Source organism: Pholcus phalangioides, unplaced genomic scaffold (assembly GCF_987345545.1).
Source record: "Pholcus phalangioides strain wild (caught in Gottingen) unplaced genomic scaffold, Ppha-v1.0 ptg000009l_1, whole genome shotgun sequence".
NCBI lineage: Eukaryota > Metazoa > Arthropoda > Arachnida > Araneae > Pholcidae > Pholcus > Pholcus phalangioides.
The window spans coordinates 53,062,901-53,083,167 of NW_028301602.1; the positions used below are offsets into that span (position 1 = coordinate 53,062,901).

Below are 20,267 nucleotides of genomic sequence, written 5' to 3' on the forward strand. Positions count from 1 at the left end.
AAAAAAATTCTTTGAAAAGTTAATTTAGTATATAAAAGGTTAGAATAATACATATTTCACAGATTTTCTGCTGTTATATCGAAATCAATTTTTGCGAAAACTTTTTACATGATATTCAAAAATGAGCCACTTTTAAAATCAGTGACCAAAAATGCATCACGAAACTTGGCATGTTCATCAGTTTCCAGGCAATTTTCCAAAATTTCAATTCCACAGGTCGGAATAATCAAATTTATAAATAATGTTGAATTATAAGTATAAACTCTTCTATTCGAGTGCTCAATTCTTTACTAATTCGATCTCTTTTTCTATGACATCAAGAAAAAATATAACAGCAACGTGGGTCAAATATCGGTGTTATAGTGTGATGCTGCTGGAAAACGTTCTTACAGGGAAGATGGGTTTCTTGAGGACGGATCTCAATGACATCATGAATCTCAGGAGGAGGCTTTCTGCTCTAGACGGGGTTAGTACAAACACCCCCCTGCATAGACAGCCCTCCAAAGAAGATACCCCCCCCCTTCTTTAGGGGATGTTGGCAGAACTAGTCTTTTTTCCAACACCTTCAGTAACTTGAAGTGTAACGAGTGCTGCTTTGCTTCACTGGACACCTACTCACCCTCCCACCTCTAATTGTGACAATACTATTTAGGAAGGTGGTGTATAACACTGTAAATAGGAAGGTTAGACAATCATATAATTTTTTACTTGAACGACAGTCTGTGTGGAAAAAAAACAAAAAATAAACAAAAATAAACAATATGGTTTAATCTATATATATAAAATTGATTTTCTGTGTGTCTGTGTGTGTATGTTCTCTATACAAATCTACAATTTTAGATCGATCGTCGCCAAATTTTGCATATATACCAAATGGGACCCGACTTGAACGATAGGCTACTTTAAAATTTCGTCAGACCAGGGCAAATGCCCCAAATGGGCAAAAAACTGTCCGGCAACAATGGTTTTTGGGCCTCAACAATCACTTTCCGAACGTTTACTTTGGTTACCGTGGTTCCCTAGCGATGAGTTTCAGACGTGTTTATGTCTTTACAATGGTTTGTCACTTCTTTAATGCTGCCAGTTATGTATAATAGTTTATGCCTTTATAATGGTTTGCCACATTTTCAATACTCTCAGTTATGAGGCTTTTTGAATAGACGTCATAATCATCACCATCATCGCTTTGAGGGTCAGGAAAAGGGTGATCCTCATAGAAATCACTATTAAAATTGCCGATTTAACTGCATAAATACGGAAATTTAGTGGGGGGGGGGTTCCCTGCCACATCAATAATTTTAAAAATTAAATTGAATTCTCGATTTTTGAAATATGGAATTCACTTGGAGATACGAAGCCCAGAAAATTAAAAATATGAATAATATGCCGGATCTACTTTTCCGTTGGATATCCATGTAATAACATTGATTTCAACCGTTTATTTATATCTTCTCAATCATGAAAATTAATGTCTCCGTATTGTCTTTTGATATTTATTTGCATAAATTCATATAGTTTAGGATGTTTTTAAAATTAGTTATGGGCCCCGTAAAGTGCATCGAAAAAATTCCACAGCTTTAATTAAGCATTTTTGGAAGCTCAAACAGGCAGAAATAGATAACTTGAAGTTCAGGGGGAGGGAATCGAAATACCTAGCACCCATAAAAAAAAAGGGTGGGGGGGACTATTCATTTCTACGTTTCTTTAAATTTAGATTTATTTCTTTCATGAGTCGCGCAGGACGTCGCCATATTGGTTAACTTAGACACGGTTTGCATGTCCCTCAAAGAAAGAGGGAGATATCGCATGATCCAAAAAGCCTCATTGAAGAAAACCCGGGCAGCGCCGGGTATTGTAGCTAGTAACTATATATTATTTACTATAGAAATGACACCACACTTCCACACATTTATGAAACGTGAATTTAAAAAAAAAATTCTCTCTCCTCTTTCTGTGTTCCAAAATTTGCCGCCCTGGAGTATAGCCCGCTCAGCCCCCCTGTAAATACACTACCGGATCAGAGATCAGTGCTTCCCAAAGTGGGCAAAATCGGAACCACTTTGGGTCCAAGGGGCGATGAGAGAAAAATAATTTCAGAAGGGATGGGGATGGACCAAAAAGTTTGGGAAACAGGAGTGTTACCCACCTCCTTCTCATGTTGAGAGGCACACTGCAGTGAAACAAGAAATTATTTTTGTCATCCTGTAATTTTCCAATCTAGCAATCACATGCAGAGAATGTTTGGTGTCAATACCGATTTCCTAGTACCCATGATGGTCAGGAGCAGGGTGGGGCCTTCGTGATTTTTCCCTTCTTACCTTAATGTATGTATATACTGTATACAACTGTTGTATATTTGCATTTATACCAGGTGTACAAGTATGAAATACAGATTTTTTTTTCAAAAAAAAAAAAAGTTAAATTCGGAAGAATGATAAAAAGTGCTTTATTCAAAGTATGCTCTATTGCTTGTTATACATTTCCCCCATCTTTCCTGAAATTTGTGAATACCAGGCCAGTAAAAATCTTCCTCTTTTGCTGCGAACCATTCATTGAGCTATTTTTTCACATCTTTGTACGAACCAAAGCGTTGCTCAGAAAGTGTGTGACCCATCAATGCAAACAAGTGGTAATCGGAAGGAGCCAAGTCTGGTGAGTAAGCCGCATAGGGTAGAACTTCCAGCTGAGCGCTTCCAACAGTGCCGCGAACCGCTTTTGCTGTATGTGATGGAGCATTGCACATTGACCATTGAACATCGTCAAGGAGCATTTCACGTTGTCATGGGGCATTGCGATTGGAAACAGCTTGTTGACTAACGCCCAATTGCTCTGCGAGTTGTTTTTGTGTCTGTGTTCATCTTCGTCCAACAATGCTTTTAATTCCACATCTTTTTTTTTGGCGGTTTTCCATGTTCCTTGTTTGCACCACCGAAGTCGCCCCTTTTGAAACACAGAAACCATCATTCACACGTATCTTGAGATGGAGCATGTTCACCATAAGCTTCTCGAAGTAATCGGTATGATTCAGCAGCAGTTTTCTTCAAATGAAAACAAAAAAATTAATGCTGTCCGCGAATGCTCTTTGTTCAGTATAACTTTCGACATCTTGAACACAACAATACAACACTATGCACACACTTTTCCAATTCATCACTTGTTGATGAAACAACAAAATGGCGCAGTGTCAAATCTTTATATCACAAACTGCATTGGTGCACCATCTGTTTTCTGAAATCCGCATTTCATACTTGTACACCTGGTATATATACCATTTTTAATGTATTTTCAAATGCCAGGGAGGGACAACCCCCCCCCCTCCCCCAAATGACGGGCTTGGCGTAGAGCCTGGGATTTGTCAAGCTCTGGCATATAGGGACAGGGTTCGTGTCCTCCTTGAAAATCCTTGGGAAAAAGTTAATTTTCAAGTGTTTAAAATTCCTGAGAAAATCGTTGCAGTCCTTGAAAAACATTATAAACATTTTCAAGTGCTTGAATTTTTTTTATGGGAATTTCTTCCAACTTTTGTCTTACCCCCTCCCCGTCCAGCTAAACTAAGTGAATGAAAACGAGCGGATTAGCAACTATGAGTAACAGCAGTGTTTCTCAAAGTGGGCGTCGTGGCTCCTAGGGACCTAACTATTTTGTCAGGGGCCGTAACTAGACTGTTACTAGGATTTTTGCCGCCCTCACCACTTTAAAATTCGATAATGGTGTTCTTTGTTTCCACCTGAAATTTGCCGCCCCTTCAATTTTTCTGCCTGGGGCAGTTGCCCTCTCTGCCCCCCCCCCCAGTTCCGGCCCTGGTCAGGGGCGTCACAACGTTTTGGTGACCACATTTAAGCCACTGGCAAAGACGTGACTTTGTTTACGTAGCGTTTATCTGCAATCATTTATCAGGGGCATGACCTTGGTTGCCGAACTTTGTATTTTGAAGTTTTTTAAATTGTTTCCTCCGATTAAACATGTTTTCAAAAAGAAAATATAAAACTTTAAGCTATATGAAGCTAAATATAAAGCTTTTAAGAGTTGATATACCCAAGCTTATCAATCACTGATAGCATCCACGAAAGGAAACTTGTTTTATAAACAGTATATGTAGATGTGATTTCTCTATTTTGCATTGAAAGACTGACATGGAATTGTATTCTGTTCGGGGGAGGGGCAACGCAGAACTTGCCATGGGGGGGTTGGATGGAACTTTTCCTCAATTTATAAAAAAAAATTTCGAAATTCTTTTTTGATTGAGTCTATGAGTGCCGGGGGGGGGGGGTGTAACCCCCTTCGGGAGAATCTCTGGATTTCAAAAGTTGGCACGTCTGCATTAGAATTAAAACAATCGTCGGAAATTTATTTTATTGTAGTGATATACCAGGGAAACAATGTAACTATACCCAAAATGAGAAGCGACCAACAGCTAGCCGTGTTTCAGAACTGTATAAAGTTCCTTCTTCAATAGCAAAGAAAAATTAAAAGATAAATATTTACGATAAGCAATCATTTCGATTCTGTCTTGAACAGAGAGTAACTCCCGCTATAAGAAGTTATTTATCTTTTAATTTTTCTTTGCTATTGCAGAAGGAACTTTATACAGTTCTGAAACACATCTAGCTGTTGGTCGCTTCTCATTTTGGATATAGTTACGTAGTTTCGAATATTTGAATTCAAATTAAAAAAACAAAGGAAACTTCGAAAAGAAAAGCGTTAAATGCGGAAAAACCATTTAATGTTGTTCTTTCTGAAAAAACTGATTTTTTTCAAAAAAGCTGAGCTAAATGTGTTGACTTTTTGGTTGGTTATAGAAACCGAACAACAAAACAAAATTTTTTTCTTACTTAAGCTTTTAAATAACACATTTTTTTATTTTAAATCTTTATCAAAACTGATCAAAAACATCATAAGACTGTTTGAGATTTAAGAAACAGTAATGTTATCTGTTGTCAATCTTAGCTCTGAGTTTTGAGTAATTTTTTTGTAATAAACTTTTTTCTTGATTTAAATTTTATGAAATATGATTTTAAATTACAATAGTTTTTAATTTTGATTTCGATTTCCCTAGGAAAATATTTACGGAACAGGAGAGTAGGGGGGGGGTTATTTACAGTTAAGTTTCAGTTATAAGATTTTTTATTTATACGACACTTTAACTCGCTGTTTCAGCGGTGTGATTGAAACATGCGTCGTATAAATGAGGTTTTGCTGTATGGGACCTGAGCCCCCCTCCAACATTTTCAATAACTTTATGCCTATGACAAAGAGTCTCTTTGAAAAACCTTTGCAGGGTGCCATGACACACAATTCGATAACCCCTGCATTATGTATTTGTATCACTTTCTTTTTCCAATGTAAGCTTCCCCAATATTCTGAAACCACTTTACTCAAATGACCAGCAACGTTACTGTGTGGTGATGGTTGTCAATTTAAATTATCGGAGAACTTGATCGCTTGATCATTTTTGTCGCACCAAGGTCATTGTCTGCACACGAGGGCTAATTAGACCGGGACCTACGATTTATTGCAGATTCCTAACGGCAGGTTTGTTTTTATTCTTATTGAGAGGTTGGTGCACTAATCCCTCGATGGGGACTCCATGCGGTAGCAATTTTTCCTGTGGTCGTGTCGCCGTTTCTGTTGTAACCCTCTGTCAGGAAATATCTCCTGACAAGGACGAACCGGATATCGAACTCGCGATACCTCTAAACATCCTTTAGTTCTTTAGGCGAGTATGTTATTGACCTGAGCTACCGCATCACTCGGGGAAATCGCGAATCCAACTAAATCATCAACAATCCAATTAAAAAAACTAAAATACATACGATAGAACTATTCTATTTCAGGATACGCATAAGCATGGTTTTAAAGAATTGATGATCAAAACCATCATTGATGAGTAAACCCATTTTCCACCACTTTATCGGTTTATAATATAATTTCACAGTATTATGTGAATATTGAGGGGGGGGGGCCACAGGCAGTGCCGTCTTGAGGCAGGGGGGGGGCCTCAGGAGGAAGAGAGCTTCACAAAAATGAGATATGGTTGAAATTTTCGAAAATTTGTTTGGTAGAGCCTCAGAAAAATCATTTGATTCAGGGGCCCACAATGCTTTTAAGACGGCTCTGGGCATCACATCTGTCACAGACACATTTTAAATTTTAACTAGGTCTTATTTTTGTGCGGCTCGCATTCTCTTGAGGCCCTTGGGCCGTTCCCGGGTGGGCTCGTGCATTAAGACGGCAATGGTCTCAGGGCAGACATGGTACCCCTATACCCCTCCTGCATAGGTTTGTTACATTTTACTGTGGTAAAAATCTTATTACTGCAAAAGTAGTTTGAAGAACGGGTCATCGCTAAAATCAAAGATTCAAAACAAAAAAAAACGGGCAACTCTACTTCAAAAAGGACGTATGGTCAGAGGAAAATATATATAAATATCGTGGCCTGTACAGAGAAATGGCTCACATACTTTCAGCAACACCAATCATTTTGAGTCCCTGAAGGAAAGGAAGTGTAACATGACAACCTGGGATCCGTCATAAATTCCACATTTCTCATTAAATTTTTTAGTCCTTGTCCTTGTGTTTAGACCCACAAGGACCTCTCGGCTACCGGAAACCACCCGAGGTACCCACTGGCATTCTAGCTTGGGGCAGCTGTCTGGCAGTTCGAGGGCCTCCCGGCTGTCAGGTGAGAACGGGTTTTAGAGGTTGGACTGCTGATGTCCTATCTAAATTCTGTTGTGTGGGAGATCCTGGGACTTGCGCAGGATTTTCCCCTATTTTCCAACAGAGATCTCTACTTTTCAAGTTCCCGAGATAGTGTGACTGAAAAAGGGGAGGAGGGGAAGAGGTGCTAAAGAATAAAATGCTCTCTCGGAAAAAATTGTTTCACAGCACGAGGGAACAAAATACTTTCCCATCCTTTTCCAAAATTCCACACACACCGAGACAAAATTGGCTATTTGGCGCAACAAAATACAAAAATACACCAATGGAGCAAGATGTTAATTTTGGCACAGTGCAGTGCAATTGGCGCAGATTTTTCACCCCTGCAATAGCCTCCACACAGATAAAGGAGTGGTGCAACCACTTCAAATATAGCAGCACATTACTAAAGAGTGAAGCATGTTCTCTGCTTTAGTTGTCACCTGACATCAATAAAAACGTTTTTTGAAAGTCATAAAATGTCTCAAATGTCTTCAAAAGAAATTCGTGATTTTTATGTCGCAAAATCATTTACGGCATTTAATATCACATCATGAAATCACCTGATATTTCATTAACATGTTCACTGCGGGGCCTAAATTGCTTGTCGAGTCCGTTTGGCGCATTTTTTTTTTAAAATTAAAACTAGTTTTGTACATGACGCCACCATGGCATCATCAGCCCCCTAGTAGAAGTCCTTCATGGCGTCATTAGCAGTGAACATGTTAAGGTCATCAAGTATCACGTTATTTCCTGACCTTTATTGTTCGTGGTCATTAAATGACTTTGAAATGACATTTTTTTGACTGACGTCATTCAGGGAAAATTACCGAATTTTCACGTCATATTTGACGTCAGGTGACTACTTGGGTCGTAGCTCCTCATAATCCAGAAAATAGATCGCCCCCGATCAAGTGAGGACCCTGGTGATCAAGATCATGAATCACAATCAGGGAACAACATGAGGTAAACATTAGCATTGGTTTCATTCATTTCATTTTGACTGAGGATTTGGGATTCAAAAGAATCTCATTGACTTGGCCTGGGGGCCCATGATGCTCATAAGACGGCCCTGTCACACAGGACATACTGAAGACTGCGAACAGTGATTTCAACTTCCTCAATACAGTGATCACTAGAGCCCGGATTATATGCAAATGCATATGTGCATATGCATTTGCATATTTTGGCCTTTTATAGTATTAATGCATATAAATGCATAAAATCAAATAATTTCCAGTATAAGTGCATATTTTTGAAGGTTTACTTAAACTCACTTTTTTTTTTATAATTTTCCAAATAAATATTGTTCATAATACTTTCATAACATCGATTTTTTTTCCCGGTATGTGAAATTCAGTGAATTAATACATATTTATAAAGTATTTTACGACTATTAACTGTTTTATTGTAAGGCTATTTCTAGAGATGTGTCAAAATGTTAATTTTGTTTTTAGAAATAGTGTCGAAATTCTTTTATTGCTGCTATTTTCGTTATTGAGCAGCTACAACAAACTGAAAACTAAAAAAAATGTCTGAATAAAAAATATGTAGAAGTTATTTGCATATGCTGTATACATATATATGAGGGGATATTTTTTGGTAAAAATGAAATACATATGCACTAATAGAAAACATGTATTTTAAAAACACATTCGCTTTTTTTGCATGGTGTATTTTTTAATGCATATTTTCTCTTTTTTAATGAATATTTTCCCTTTTTTTATACATATTTCGGAATTTTTGACTTTTCCAAGATTTCTAATGCATATTCTGGGGTGTTTAATGCATATTTTGGAATTTTCAGTGCACATTTTGTATTTTAAGTGCTCATTTTTGCATTTATAAGTGCATATTTTTACATTTTTAAGTGCATATTTTTACATTTTTAAGTGCATATTTTTACATTTTTAAGTGCATATTCGCATATTTTTAGAGCATATTTTGCCACTTTTTTAGTGCATATAATCCGGGCTCTAGTGATCACTGTAGAGCCAGACGTGGCCCCAGCTCTGTACTTGCTTCGGCAGTACATCTTGTTATTTTGGACCTGTTCATATATCCTTATTACTAATGATGTGTGTGAGTGTAAGTAATTATAACCAGAATATTCAATTGAAGACAGACGCACATATTTAATAGAGATTTAAACACTTAAAGTGAGAGACAACATCTGTTGCTGTTCAAACTTCAGCAGCCATGCTTTCTGTGCCGTTGCCAAAACTCTGAAACTAAATACTTGACTAATAATGAGTTGCCAGATACCAAAAATAGAAATAAATAAATTGTTTGTCCATTAACATAATATTCTAACACTTTCCCTTGTTAATAAAACAAACAATTTCATTATAATACCATCCTATTTTAGCGGACAGTGTCGCTAATCTTGGCTTGTGCAATGGCTTTGTCATTATATCGGCCAACTGATACTCTGTAGAGATCTTTTGTACTGCAATCTCTCCTTCCATCACTTTTTCACGAATGAAGAAATGTTTAATGCTAATGTGCTTTGTGCTGCGATGGAATTCTGGATTTTGTGCGAGTCTTATAGCTGCGTTATTATCAATTTGAATCACTGGAACTGCTTTAAGTTATACAACTGCTTTGTACATCCTTTGCAACCAAATTGCTTCTTTACAGCATTCATTTGCTGCAACAATTTCTGCTTCAGTGGTCGATGTTGCTACCATAGATTGTCGTTGACTTAGCCCTGAGATAGCTCCACCAGCCAGGGCCGTCTTAAGAGCATTGTGGGCCCCCGGGCCTAGTTGTTTTTCTGAGGCCCTAACTGGTAAATTCAAGAATTTTTTTACCGGATCTCATTTTTGTGAGGCCTCTTTTCTCTAGAGGTGCCCGGGTGGGCCCATGCGTTAAGACGGCACTGCCACCAGCATACAAGATCACCACTCCTGTAGTTGAGCGACCAGTCTTTTCACATCCTCCAAAGTCAGCATCACTATAACATTCCAGCACTCTAGGATTACAGTTATATCTGTAGATAATGCCTTTACTTGCGGAACTTGCAATGTATCTGAGAACACGTTTGGTGTTCACCCAGTCTTCTTTTGAAGGATTCTCTAGCTTGCGTGATAAAACTTCTACACTGTATGCTAGGTTGGGTCTGGTGCCTACCATAAGATATATGATAGCTCCGACTACTTCTCTGTAAGGAAATGATTCATCTGCTTGTGATTCAAGACCATTTTCCTCTGGCAGCACTTTCAAAATAGGTGTATGAACTGGTCTACAATTTTCCATACCTAATTTCTTTAACACTTTCTTTGCATATGCTTTTTGGCTAATTTTGATGTTTCTATTGGTAAACTTTTCAATTTCCAATCCTAAGAAGTATATTGCTGGTTTACTGGCAACTTCAAATTTCATTTTCAACTGTTTAATGAAATCTTCAGCTTCTTGCTGATCAGTTGTTGCGACTAGGCCATCATCAACATATAAAGCTACTAGTAATTTTCTGTTGATATGATCTCCGATGTACAAACAAGGATCAGCTTCACTTGCTTTCAATCCTAGTTTCAACAAAAAATCTCCAAAACACTTGTTCCAGCAGCGAGGAGCTTGAAGACCATAAAGACTGCGCTTGAGTCAACTCACATTACTTGTCCCATCATTATAACCTTCAGGTTGTTGCATATAGATGGTTTCTTCTAGGTCACCATATAAAAATGCTGTAGAGACATCAAATTGAGTCAAATGCAATTTCTCACTTGCTGCAATACTGATTATCGAGCGTATTGTTCCTAACTTGGTTACCGGACTGAAGGTTTGATTGTAATCAATACCATGACGTTGACTGAATCCTTTGATTACAAGTCTCGCTTTATACTTGTCAATACTACCATCTGGATTTTTCTTGATACGATACACCCACTTACAAGGTATAGCTTTCGATCCTTTAGGTAATGGCTGTAGAATCCATGTACAATTTTCTCTTAAGGAATTCATTTCAGAGTCCATGGCTTTCTTCCGAAATGTACTGTCTGTACAATTGACTGCATCTTGATAAGTTTCTGGTTCATTTGCATCAGCCATGAAGACATCTGCCAACATAATGTAGTCTTCAAACTTTTCAGGCTTTTTCAACTCATTTTTGTTCCTGAGATGTCTGATGTTTGTTTCAGCCTCTTCATCTTCATCTTTTGAGCTACAGCTATCTTTCTCTGATTCATCATCATGGGTATACTTTCCCTCATTTGAAAGTTCTTCATTTTGATCAATTCTTTCAATTGGAAGTGTCACTGTATTTTCAATCTATAAGGGCTTCTCTTGAAATACCATATCACGACAGCAAATTACTGTCTTCCTTTCTTTGATATAGATGCGATACCTTTCATCTCCATCGTATCCAATAAGATAACCCTTTGCTGCTTTCTTATCCATCTCCTTCCTTCTTTGAGTTGGGATATAAGCATAACAAACTGACCCAATGATACGCATATGCCTTATTCTAGGCTTCTTTTTCATCCATAGCTCTAACGGACTTACATTGTGAACCGAAGATTTTCCAGTCCTGTTCAGAATATAAGCTGCAGTATTGATAAACTCGGCCCATAAAAAAGCTGGAAAGCTCATTTCTTTGTTGGAGTACTTGAGAGTTCTTGCCATCTCAACAAGAGTTCTGTTCTCTTGTTTGTTACTTCCATTTCGTTCAGGAGTATATGCTGCAGTCAATCTGTGAATAATTCCATTCTTCTTGAGAATTCTTTGGACTGCTTGGTTGTCGAACTCTCCACCATTGTCACTCAATACTTGTTCAACTTAATGGCCCAAGTTTTTAGCATGAGCATAGTGCACTTGCAGCATTTGATTTCTGCTTTAGGAAGAAAACATAGTGGAACTTGGAAACAGCAAAGTATCGATACTTTCTACACGATACATCAAATGGTCCACATATATCTGTAGAGAGAAGTTCTCCTGGTTTTGTGGCTTTCTCTCTAGTGCCGAACTTCAAACGATGAGCCTTGCCACAGATACAGGCTTCAAATAACTGTTTGTCAATGACAAACCTTGATATTGAGTACTTTTTCCATTAATGACTTCATATGCTGTTTATCTTCATGTCCCCAACTTTCATGGTAAAGCTGAAGAAGACAATCATACTTGTTCACCATATTTACTTCAACTGGGGTTTCTGGTAACAGCACTTTAATGTCAGCTCTGAAAAGACCACCACTGATATCTCGTGATCCACTAAGGACTGCTTCGCCATTAATTTTCAGATAACATTTTCTAGATGTTGATTGAAATATACTGTTCTGGTTTCTGTCTTGTGTTGCTAATACTGAAAACAGATTCTTACTAATATCAGGAACGTACCAGACATCTTGTAAATTTTTAAATTGTTTTCTACCATTTACTATTATCATTATTTTTATTGTACCTTTCCCTAAGGCTGGTAGTACTTTTCCATTTGCCACAGTTATACCATGCGGATATTTAAATTTTTCAAAGTCTACAAAGAAATTACTACGCTTGGTAACATGTTTAGATGCACCATTATCTATATACCAATCATCACAATTCACTTTTGCAGCGAAAACATCTTCATCTACAGCCAAGAGAGTCATACTGACAGCAGCAGCAGTACTACCACCCTCACCCTAATATCTTGTTGAACGACTTGAACTGGGTTTCGGTGGTTTACCATCAGCAATCCATTTACCGCAGTTCTTGACCCAATGTCCTTTCAGATGACAGTAATTACACGAACTATATTTCTTACTTGAAGATGTGCTTTCTTCTCTTTTCTGATGATTCTGGGTATTCTGTTTGAAACTTGCAACTAGTGCTTCATAACCTAATTCACTTTCATTGATGTCTGTCCTTAATTCCCGCTCATGAGAACATAGCTGTGTCGTTAAATCATCAACAGTTTTTTTCTTCACTTAGTAGCAACCAACTTGATTTGAAGGCATGATAGCTTTGCGGAAGAGCATCGAGTATCTTGCATATCAGCAGCATATGTGGAAGCTTGGTTTCTTGTTTACTTTCTAAACCATTGTTAAGCTCATTCCACAGATTCTTCAATTTGGATAAGTTTGCTGCGATATCCTCAGTTGATGACCATTTAAACTGGAAGAACTCTAAACAAATGTTGTACAGTTGATTTTCAGACGTGGCTTCAAATAGCTTGTGTAACTCTAGCCGTACATCCCTAGCACAGTCAAATCTCATTACTTTGTGTAATGTGTCCTCTGTCATTGAATTTGTTAGAACCATCATAGAACAGTTATTTGCTTTATTATACTCCTTCAAGTCAATCTTGTATTGACTTACAATAGTTTCTGATGATCCATCTAATGGCTTCTCTGGCAGTTGCATTTTCCCACTCACTATATCTAAGGCCTCACCATAGAAACTTAATGTAAATTTTATCCTATATTTCCACAGTGTCCAGTCCCCTTTGCCACTCAATGGCTTGACTTTAATCTTGCCAGCTTCCATCCTTAGGAATTTCACTTGTAGGCTTCTTGACTAGAGTAAGGCTTAGGAACTCTTTATTTACTCACACACACAGCAGAGTCAGCATGAAGAGACCCCATAACCTCTTGTTATTTTGGACCTGTTGATATATCCTTATTACTAATGATATGTGTGAGTGTAAGTAATTATAACCAGAATATTCAATTGAAGACAGACACACATATTTAATAGAGATTTAAACACTTAAAGTGAGAGACAACATCTGTTGCTGTTCAAACTTGAGCAGCCATGTTTTTTGTGCCGTTGCCAAAACTCTGAAACTGAACACTTAACTAATAATGAGATACCAAAAACAGAAATAAATAAATTGTTTGTCCATTAACATAATATTCTAACAGTACATACACTATCTACTAATAAGTATTTGGACACCTATGCAAATGACGATATCTGCGGTCCTGAGATACGTCATGCCCTCCGCCGGTATATATCGTGTAGGAAACAACATCGGCATTAGTCGCATGCAAGATGCCGCGCAGTTTGGAGCTCTCTGATTTCGAGAAAGGTATAATTATCGGGTATCACAAAAATGACTGATCCTTAAGGGACATATCTAGTGAGCTGAAGTACCCAAACCGACAGAACCGCACCCAACCGATGGCCCTCATCCGCGAGGAGTTTCAACAGGCATCCGAGAGTATTATTTCAATGAATACCATCCGTAAGGAAGCACATCTGATTGGTTTTCATGGTCGTGCTGCTGCTCATAATCCTTTGATCAGAAAGTCCAACCGCGTTGCTCGGTTAATGTGGTGAAAAGCACATCGAAATTGGATCGTAGATCAGTGGAAACGGGTTCTTTGGAGCGACGAATCAAGGTTCACCCTCTACCGTTCGGATGGCAGGGTCTGGGTCTGGCGTCTGCCTGGAGAAAGTCTCTTGCCAGAATGCATTGTGCCAACAGTCAAGTTCGGCGGAGGTGGAATTATGGTCTGGGGGTGTTTCTCCTGGTATGGACTGGGACCCTCGGTCCCCATTCATGGTAAGCTCAACGCCGATGCCTACTGCACTATTTTGGAGGACAATGTGCTTCCTACGTTGTGGCAGTTTTACGGGGTGGACCCCTGTTACTTCCAGGACGACAATGCCAGCTGTCATACTGCGAGGTTAACCAAGGCTTGGTATGGTGCCAATGGGGTTCAACGAATGGACTGGCCTGCCCAGAGCCCAGACCTGAACCCTATCAAGAACCTCTGGGACGAGTTGGATCGCCGAATTAAGGGGTGCCCTACCCGTCCAAAATCGGTGAAGGAACTGACATGTCTTCTCCAAGCCGAGTGGAAGAAAATACCACTAGCCGTCACACAAGGACTTGTGGAAAGTATGCCCCGGAGGGTTCAAGCTGTAATTGCCTCTCGTGGAGGGTCTACCAACTATTGATTTTGAATAAAGTTAGTTTTTCTTTTCTATCACAGGTGTCCAAATACTTATTGGCAGATAGTGTATACTAAAATACTGATCACTGGTGAACAGTTCTTTGTTCTCAGGTGGTACGATCCAGAAACCAAGTTTCTGTCATCACAATAGAAGCATTCAACAACCCGGAGGTAAAAAAACACAAAACAAGGCAGGTCTACAGCATCATCAAAGCCATGCTGACCGTCTTCTTTGACTACAGTGGTGTGATCATGAATGCACACCACATGGCACAACCATCAACATAAGAGTACTACCAAAACGTTCAGCATCACCTTTCAGACAGTGTAAGATGCAAATGGCCACCTCCATCACCATAATGTTCCAGCCCGTTTCACATTTGATTGATGCCCTTCAAATTTGATACAGCAATCCTCTGTCAAACATAACACAGTAGTGCGTTGCCAGGCTCCTTACTCTCCCGACTATCTGACTTCTGGCTTTTCCTCAAGATGAAAATGCCCCAGAAAGGGACCAGATTTCAGTCCAGAGAAAACATCATGCAGAACATGAAGGACCACCCGAGTTCCATCTTAAAAGAGGTGTCCCAGCACTGCTTCAGACAGTGGTAGAACTGTTAGATAAAGTGTGTGTGAGTGGAAGAACAAGGGGACTATTTTCAAGGAGATTAGTGTAAGATTAATGTATCTGAATACAAGTATATTCTATGAATAAAGGTTGGATATTTTTTGAACAAATCTTGTTTTGAATAAGTATAATATTTAAGAATAAATGGTTCAATAATATTAACAGTTCCAAACCTGATTTCTTGAACAATTTTTTCAAGACATAATCATCTGTATTTGAATTGTCCTTTTCTTCAACTGGTTTTTTATATACATCTTTCTTGAGTAAATTTTCAATTTTCTTACCCTCAATCCCTGAATGAATAAAACAGAATATTGCAAGTCAAGATAAATAAGAGATTAAAGATAGATTAAATATCAAATTATGATGAAATAGCAACTTATTAGCAAACATGGATAATTGAAAAGATTTTCTACTAAAACAAGCAATTTGAACTCAGCATAACGTATGTCTTCTATTTAAATTGTTTATTCAGAAAATGCCATTCATTAGTGTTGCCACTCTGCAAATACAAACAAAATTAATCATTTATTGATTAATGTTTTTATTAATTAATTAATTACAATTTGAAATTTTGCCTGCTATGTCATTTTTACGAACACACTGGAGCTTACTCCGCTTCGAGTGCCCCATCAGTTTAAATTTCTTACAAAATGGCCTGCTTGATACTGTTGATATTAATTTCTTTAACTGGTAATGTGCATCAGAATTTCTTAGTGTTTATAAATATAACAGATTATTCAGTCTGTCCCTCAAACTTTTTTTGCATGAGGTATTTTTTGTGAGGGTAGCCAGAAATAATGTCCAAATTTATTGTCAAAAACAGCTTATTCATTAATTGTAACACTAGTGGCTACAAGCAATTTTTTGAATAAGTGTATTGCTTGTTGAAAAATATATAATTTTTAATTATATAAGTTTTAATTTAGTTTTAATTTTTAACTACCGTCAAATTTAATTAATTTTTAATTAATTTAAATTTTAAATTTAAAGTTATAAATAATTAATATTTTTAAAGTTCATTAAAATTAGTTTTTATATTTTAAGCACGCTTGCCATCAGCAGACACTATGTTGGGCCTCACTGATCAAAACCTTCGCTGTAAAAACTCGTTCCTCTCCCCAACACATCATCCTAAATCCACACCTGGGATACAGGGAATATCTTCTGAAAAATCTTGGGATACTAACCTAAAAAATTAGCAATTTAAGATGAAAGAATTTAATTAAAATATCTCATATGGGTATTTTCTCTATATACAAGGTTCTGTAAATTGGCCAACAACCTCAGAGGGTTGTTAGTAGGCATCAAGAGGAACAAAACTTGCAATGAAACATGGTGTCACAAACCCTTTTGAGAGGGTGAAAATTGCAAAAAACGCATGCAGGCTCTGAGTCCAGAGGAGACGAGAGGTGGAGGTCTTAATCTATGAGACTTTTTCCTGTGGAGTCGCCTTAAATCACTCATTTATGTAACGCTTGTGGACACACTGGAATATCTCACAGCACAGATTGTCGTCGCGGCGGCAGACATAAAAAGCATACCTGGTATATTTGAGAACGTTTGGAAATCGTTTTTACATTGTTGTAGATGGTGCAATGACGTCAGTGGCCACCACTTCCAACAACTCTTGTAATAATTAATCAAATAAATCTTTTTGTAGTTATTATGATGCTTTTTGTCGTTCCTCTTTGTTCCTTCCTGCATACGCTTCTGGAGACATGATTTTATTTAGAGCCATATTGTTAAGTTTGAAAATCAAGCAGTACTTACCTAAAGGAGTGTGCCATAAGATCGGCCATGACAGGGTGCTGTCTGTATGGAGTAGAATTGGTGGCTCGTGACGGGAAATTCGAGGGGGGGAGGTTGCCAAATCAAATATTCATTCTTGATGGGAGCTCTATTAGTCCCCCTGTATCAGTTGGAGGTATGATTTTTAGATACCTAGTTTAAAGGAAGCCCTGCACATGATCACGTGGGCTTGAACATTCTTTATTTCGGTTCTTCCAAAGGATTTTGGGGGTCAGTGAGCTGGGATGAGAAAACAATTCACTTTTTTTGTGTAACTATCACAAGGGTTCTGTGTGACATAAGAAAGGACCCTTTGTGAAAGACCAGGCCTGTACTTAGGCAGTTGCAAAAGGTGTGTGTGCATCTGGTCGCAAAATTTAGGTGGGTCACAATTTTCGTAAAAGAAACCCTTTTTCTTCTGAAATGAGAAATATTTGTGGAAAATTTTTAATTTTTTCCCCCTGAAATTTGCATTTTGTGGAAGAAATGGCTTTCAGTTTCAAACCCTGATAACATCAAAGGACTTGTGGCTATTATAATTAGTGAAGGAATTCCAAAGAGCATATGTAAAGATGGGGAGGGGGTGGTTTCAGTTTGACTGAAATCCCCTAGGGCAGCGGTACTCAACCTTTTTGACTCGTGGAGCCCTTTTAAGTAAAAAAATTCTTTGACGGAGCACCGTAGGCTAATTTTTTAATTATTCATCAAAGTTACTGATTTATTTTTTACTATTTAAAAATATTTAAAATTATCTTTTTAAATTGTACTGTTTTTTATTTCCCTTGAGCAGCTGCGGAGCCCCTGGAGGGTGCACAAGGAGCCCCAAGGGCTATGCGGAGCACTGGTTGAGAACCGCTGCCCTAGGGCAAAGGTTATCAACTGGTACTCCAAGCACTCTCCAGGGCTCCGCGGCTGCTCCGTGAAAAAAAAAATTAGCAAAAGAAAACATAGAATCAAAATGGGGGAAAAACTGAAAAATTATGTACAGGGAAATGAAACACAAGCAACGTCTATAGACAGAGTATCTTTGGTAGAGGGGGGGGGGGGGGCAGGTGACTAAGCGGGCTATAGCCCATAGCATCAATTTTGGAGGGGTGGCAAATAGCATATTCCTACAGTGGGCTTGTAATAAATACTTGCAGTATGATGTGTCATTCTCAGCAGCTATGTTAATAATAAAAAAATTTTCTTCCCATGACTGGAAGCAGCCACACCCTTCTGTGGTTTTTGGTTCTCTTTGTCAACGCTCTAATAATTCTCAGATGCAGGCTTTGTGATACTCCCTAATTACAACACTCCAGCTATGTAGAGAGAGTTTGTCACCTGCTGTCTCCAAAAAATGTTATTTCAAGGGAAGGAGCTTACGTGTTTGATGGAACTTCGTGCAGAGGTAGCCAGATTTTTGATGGATCAGAAATTTTTACTGGTGACAGGATTGAACGATGAAGACTAGGTTAGCAAACTTGCATATTTGGCCAATATTTTCACCAAAATTAATGAGATGAATTCATCATTGCAAGAAAAAAAAAACCCCAACATTTTTTATGCAAGTGCCAAAGTGCCTTCTTTCAAGAGGAAACTTGTCTATTGGTTGGAGTGTGTTGTGAACATGGACATCGATTGCATTCACCTAACAAAGAGCTTCCTCAAAAAAAAATAATCTCAAAATTCAAGAAGCAGTACAAAAAACTATTCAGGCACATCTCGATGCCTTGAAAGACTCTTTTGAACATTATTTTCCTACAGCTAAAGAGAAGGTGCTCGGTGACTTAAAATGGGTATTGAATGTGTTCAGCATGAACAAAAGACCACCCAGCCTAAACTCAGAAGAATACGAGGTCTTGATAGATTTGACATCACATAGCGAACAAAAATCTCACATTCTGAAACAAAAGCTTACCCGAAATTTGGCTAAAATTACAAGATGAAATTTAAAATCTTGTCTGAGAAAGCAAAATTAGTATTGCTGCCTTTCTCAACCACCTATCTCTAAAATAGGATTCTCTGCGTACACAGGAACCAAAACAAAATCAGAACCGGACTGCAATTAACTGAATCTGAAATAAGAAAACTGTGCAAAAGAATGCAACCCCACAGGTGTCTCATTAACCTATATATATAAAATTGATTTTCTGTCTGTGTGTGTTTTCCATACAAATCTACAATTTTAGATCGATCGTCACCAAAAAATTTTTTTGCATATATACCAAATGGGACCCAACTTGTGAACGATAGGCTACTTTAAAAGTTCGTCAGAGCATGGCAAATACTCCCAAATGGGCAAAAATCTTGTCAGACAATAATGGTTCTTGAACCTCAACAATCACTTTCGGAATGTTCACTTTGGTTACAGTGGTTTAATAGCAATGCGTTCAAGACATGCATATGCCTTTATAATGGTTTGCCATTTCTTTAATGCTGCCAGTATTGTACATGATAGTTCATGCCTTCGTAATGGTTTGTCACTTTTTCAATCCTCTCAGTAATTGAGGATAACCGAGGCAGCCTCAGGTATTATAGTAATTTATAATAAATCAATACTTGATCAAAAGTGGATACAACATTTTTCATTGATAATTCGCTTCATATTATGTCTTAATTTAAGCCTACTTTTGCATTACACTGCCCTCTAGTTACAATATAGTTAGTAGATATTGAATTTGAATTGCCTTCTATAAAGGGTAATTAAAAAATATGCGTAATAAACGAAAATGTATTTGAATTTAATTGGGTGTAAATTGGAGGAACTGAGTAAATAGCATGCAGAGGGGTAGGTCCGGATGGGAATGGGGGGGGCTGTGCTTTTTGCCCCAGATGATAAAAAATTAAAAATATTCAGTGAAAAAAATTAAAATTATGATAAATACCTCTATTTGCTATCTTAATCAATGTATTGATTTAAAATGACTTTGGAGGTTAGTAACTAAACATTTCTCTGAAAGAGATTTCATGTGCCCCCTTCAAAGGTCGAGTCTGTGTACACCTCTGATTTCACAGACATTCTTGTTATTCTTATCAATAAATAATGCTTTTGCAATACAAATGGTTTGATTTATTGAAATTTGGAAGAGATTCTATGTATGGGTAAATTTTGATAACAACCCATGTATCTTTCAGTTGTGTGTGCAGGGAGGATTATAAATTGAGAATTTCTGGTAGATTTCAAATTTTTGTGTTAAGTTTTCAAATATAATTTCATTGCATAGGCATTGCATAATTATTTAGAGATTTTTTTTTCTATGCATTTAATCCCCCCCCCCCCATTAGACTAT

General features: G+C 37.8%; 1 protein-coding gene across 1 annotated transcript in view; it reads right to left on the reverse strand.

Annotated features, from left to right (window-relative positions):
* LOC149083293 (DNA excision repair protein ERCC-6-like) overlaps nt 1–20,267 on the reverse strand; it is a 435,993-nt gene that overhangs the window by 74,612 nt on the left and 341,114 nt on the right. The window contains exon 19 of the mRNA XM_089236536.1: nt 15,378–15,497. Coding sequence (XP_089092662.1) covers nt 15,378–15,497 — 120 coding nt within the window. The remainder of the gene's footprint in view (nt 1–15,377; nt 15,498–20,267) is intronic.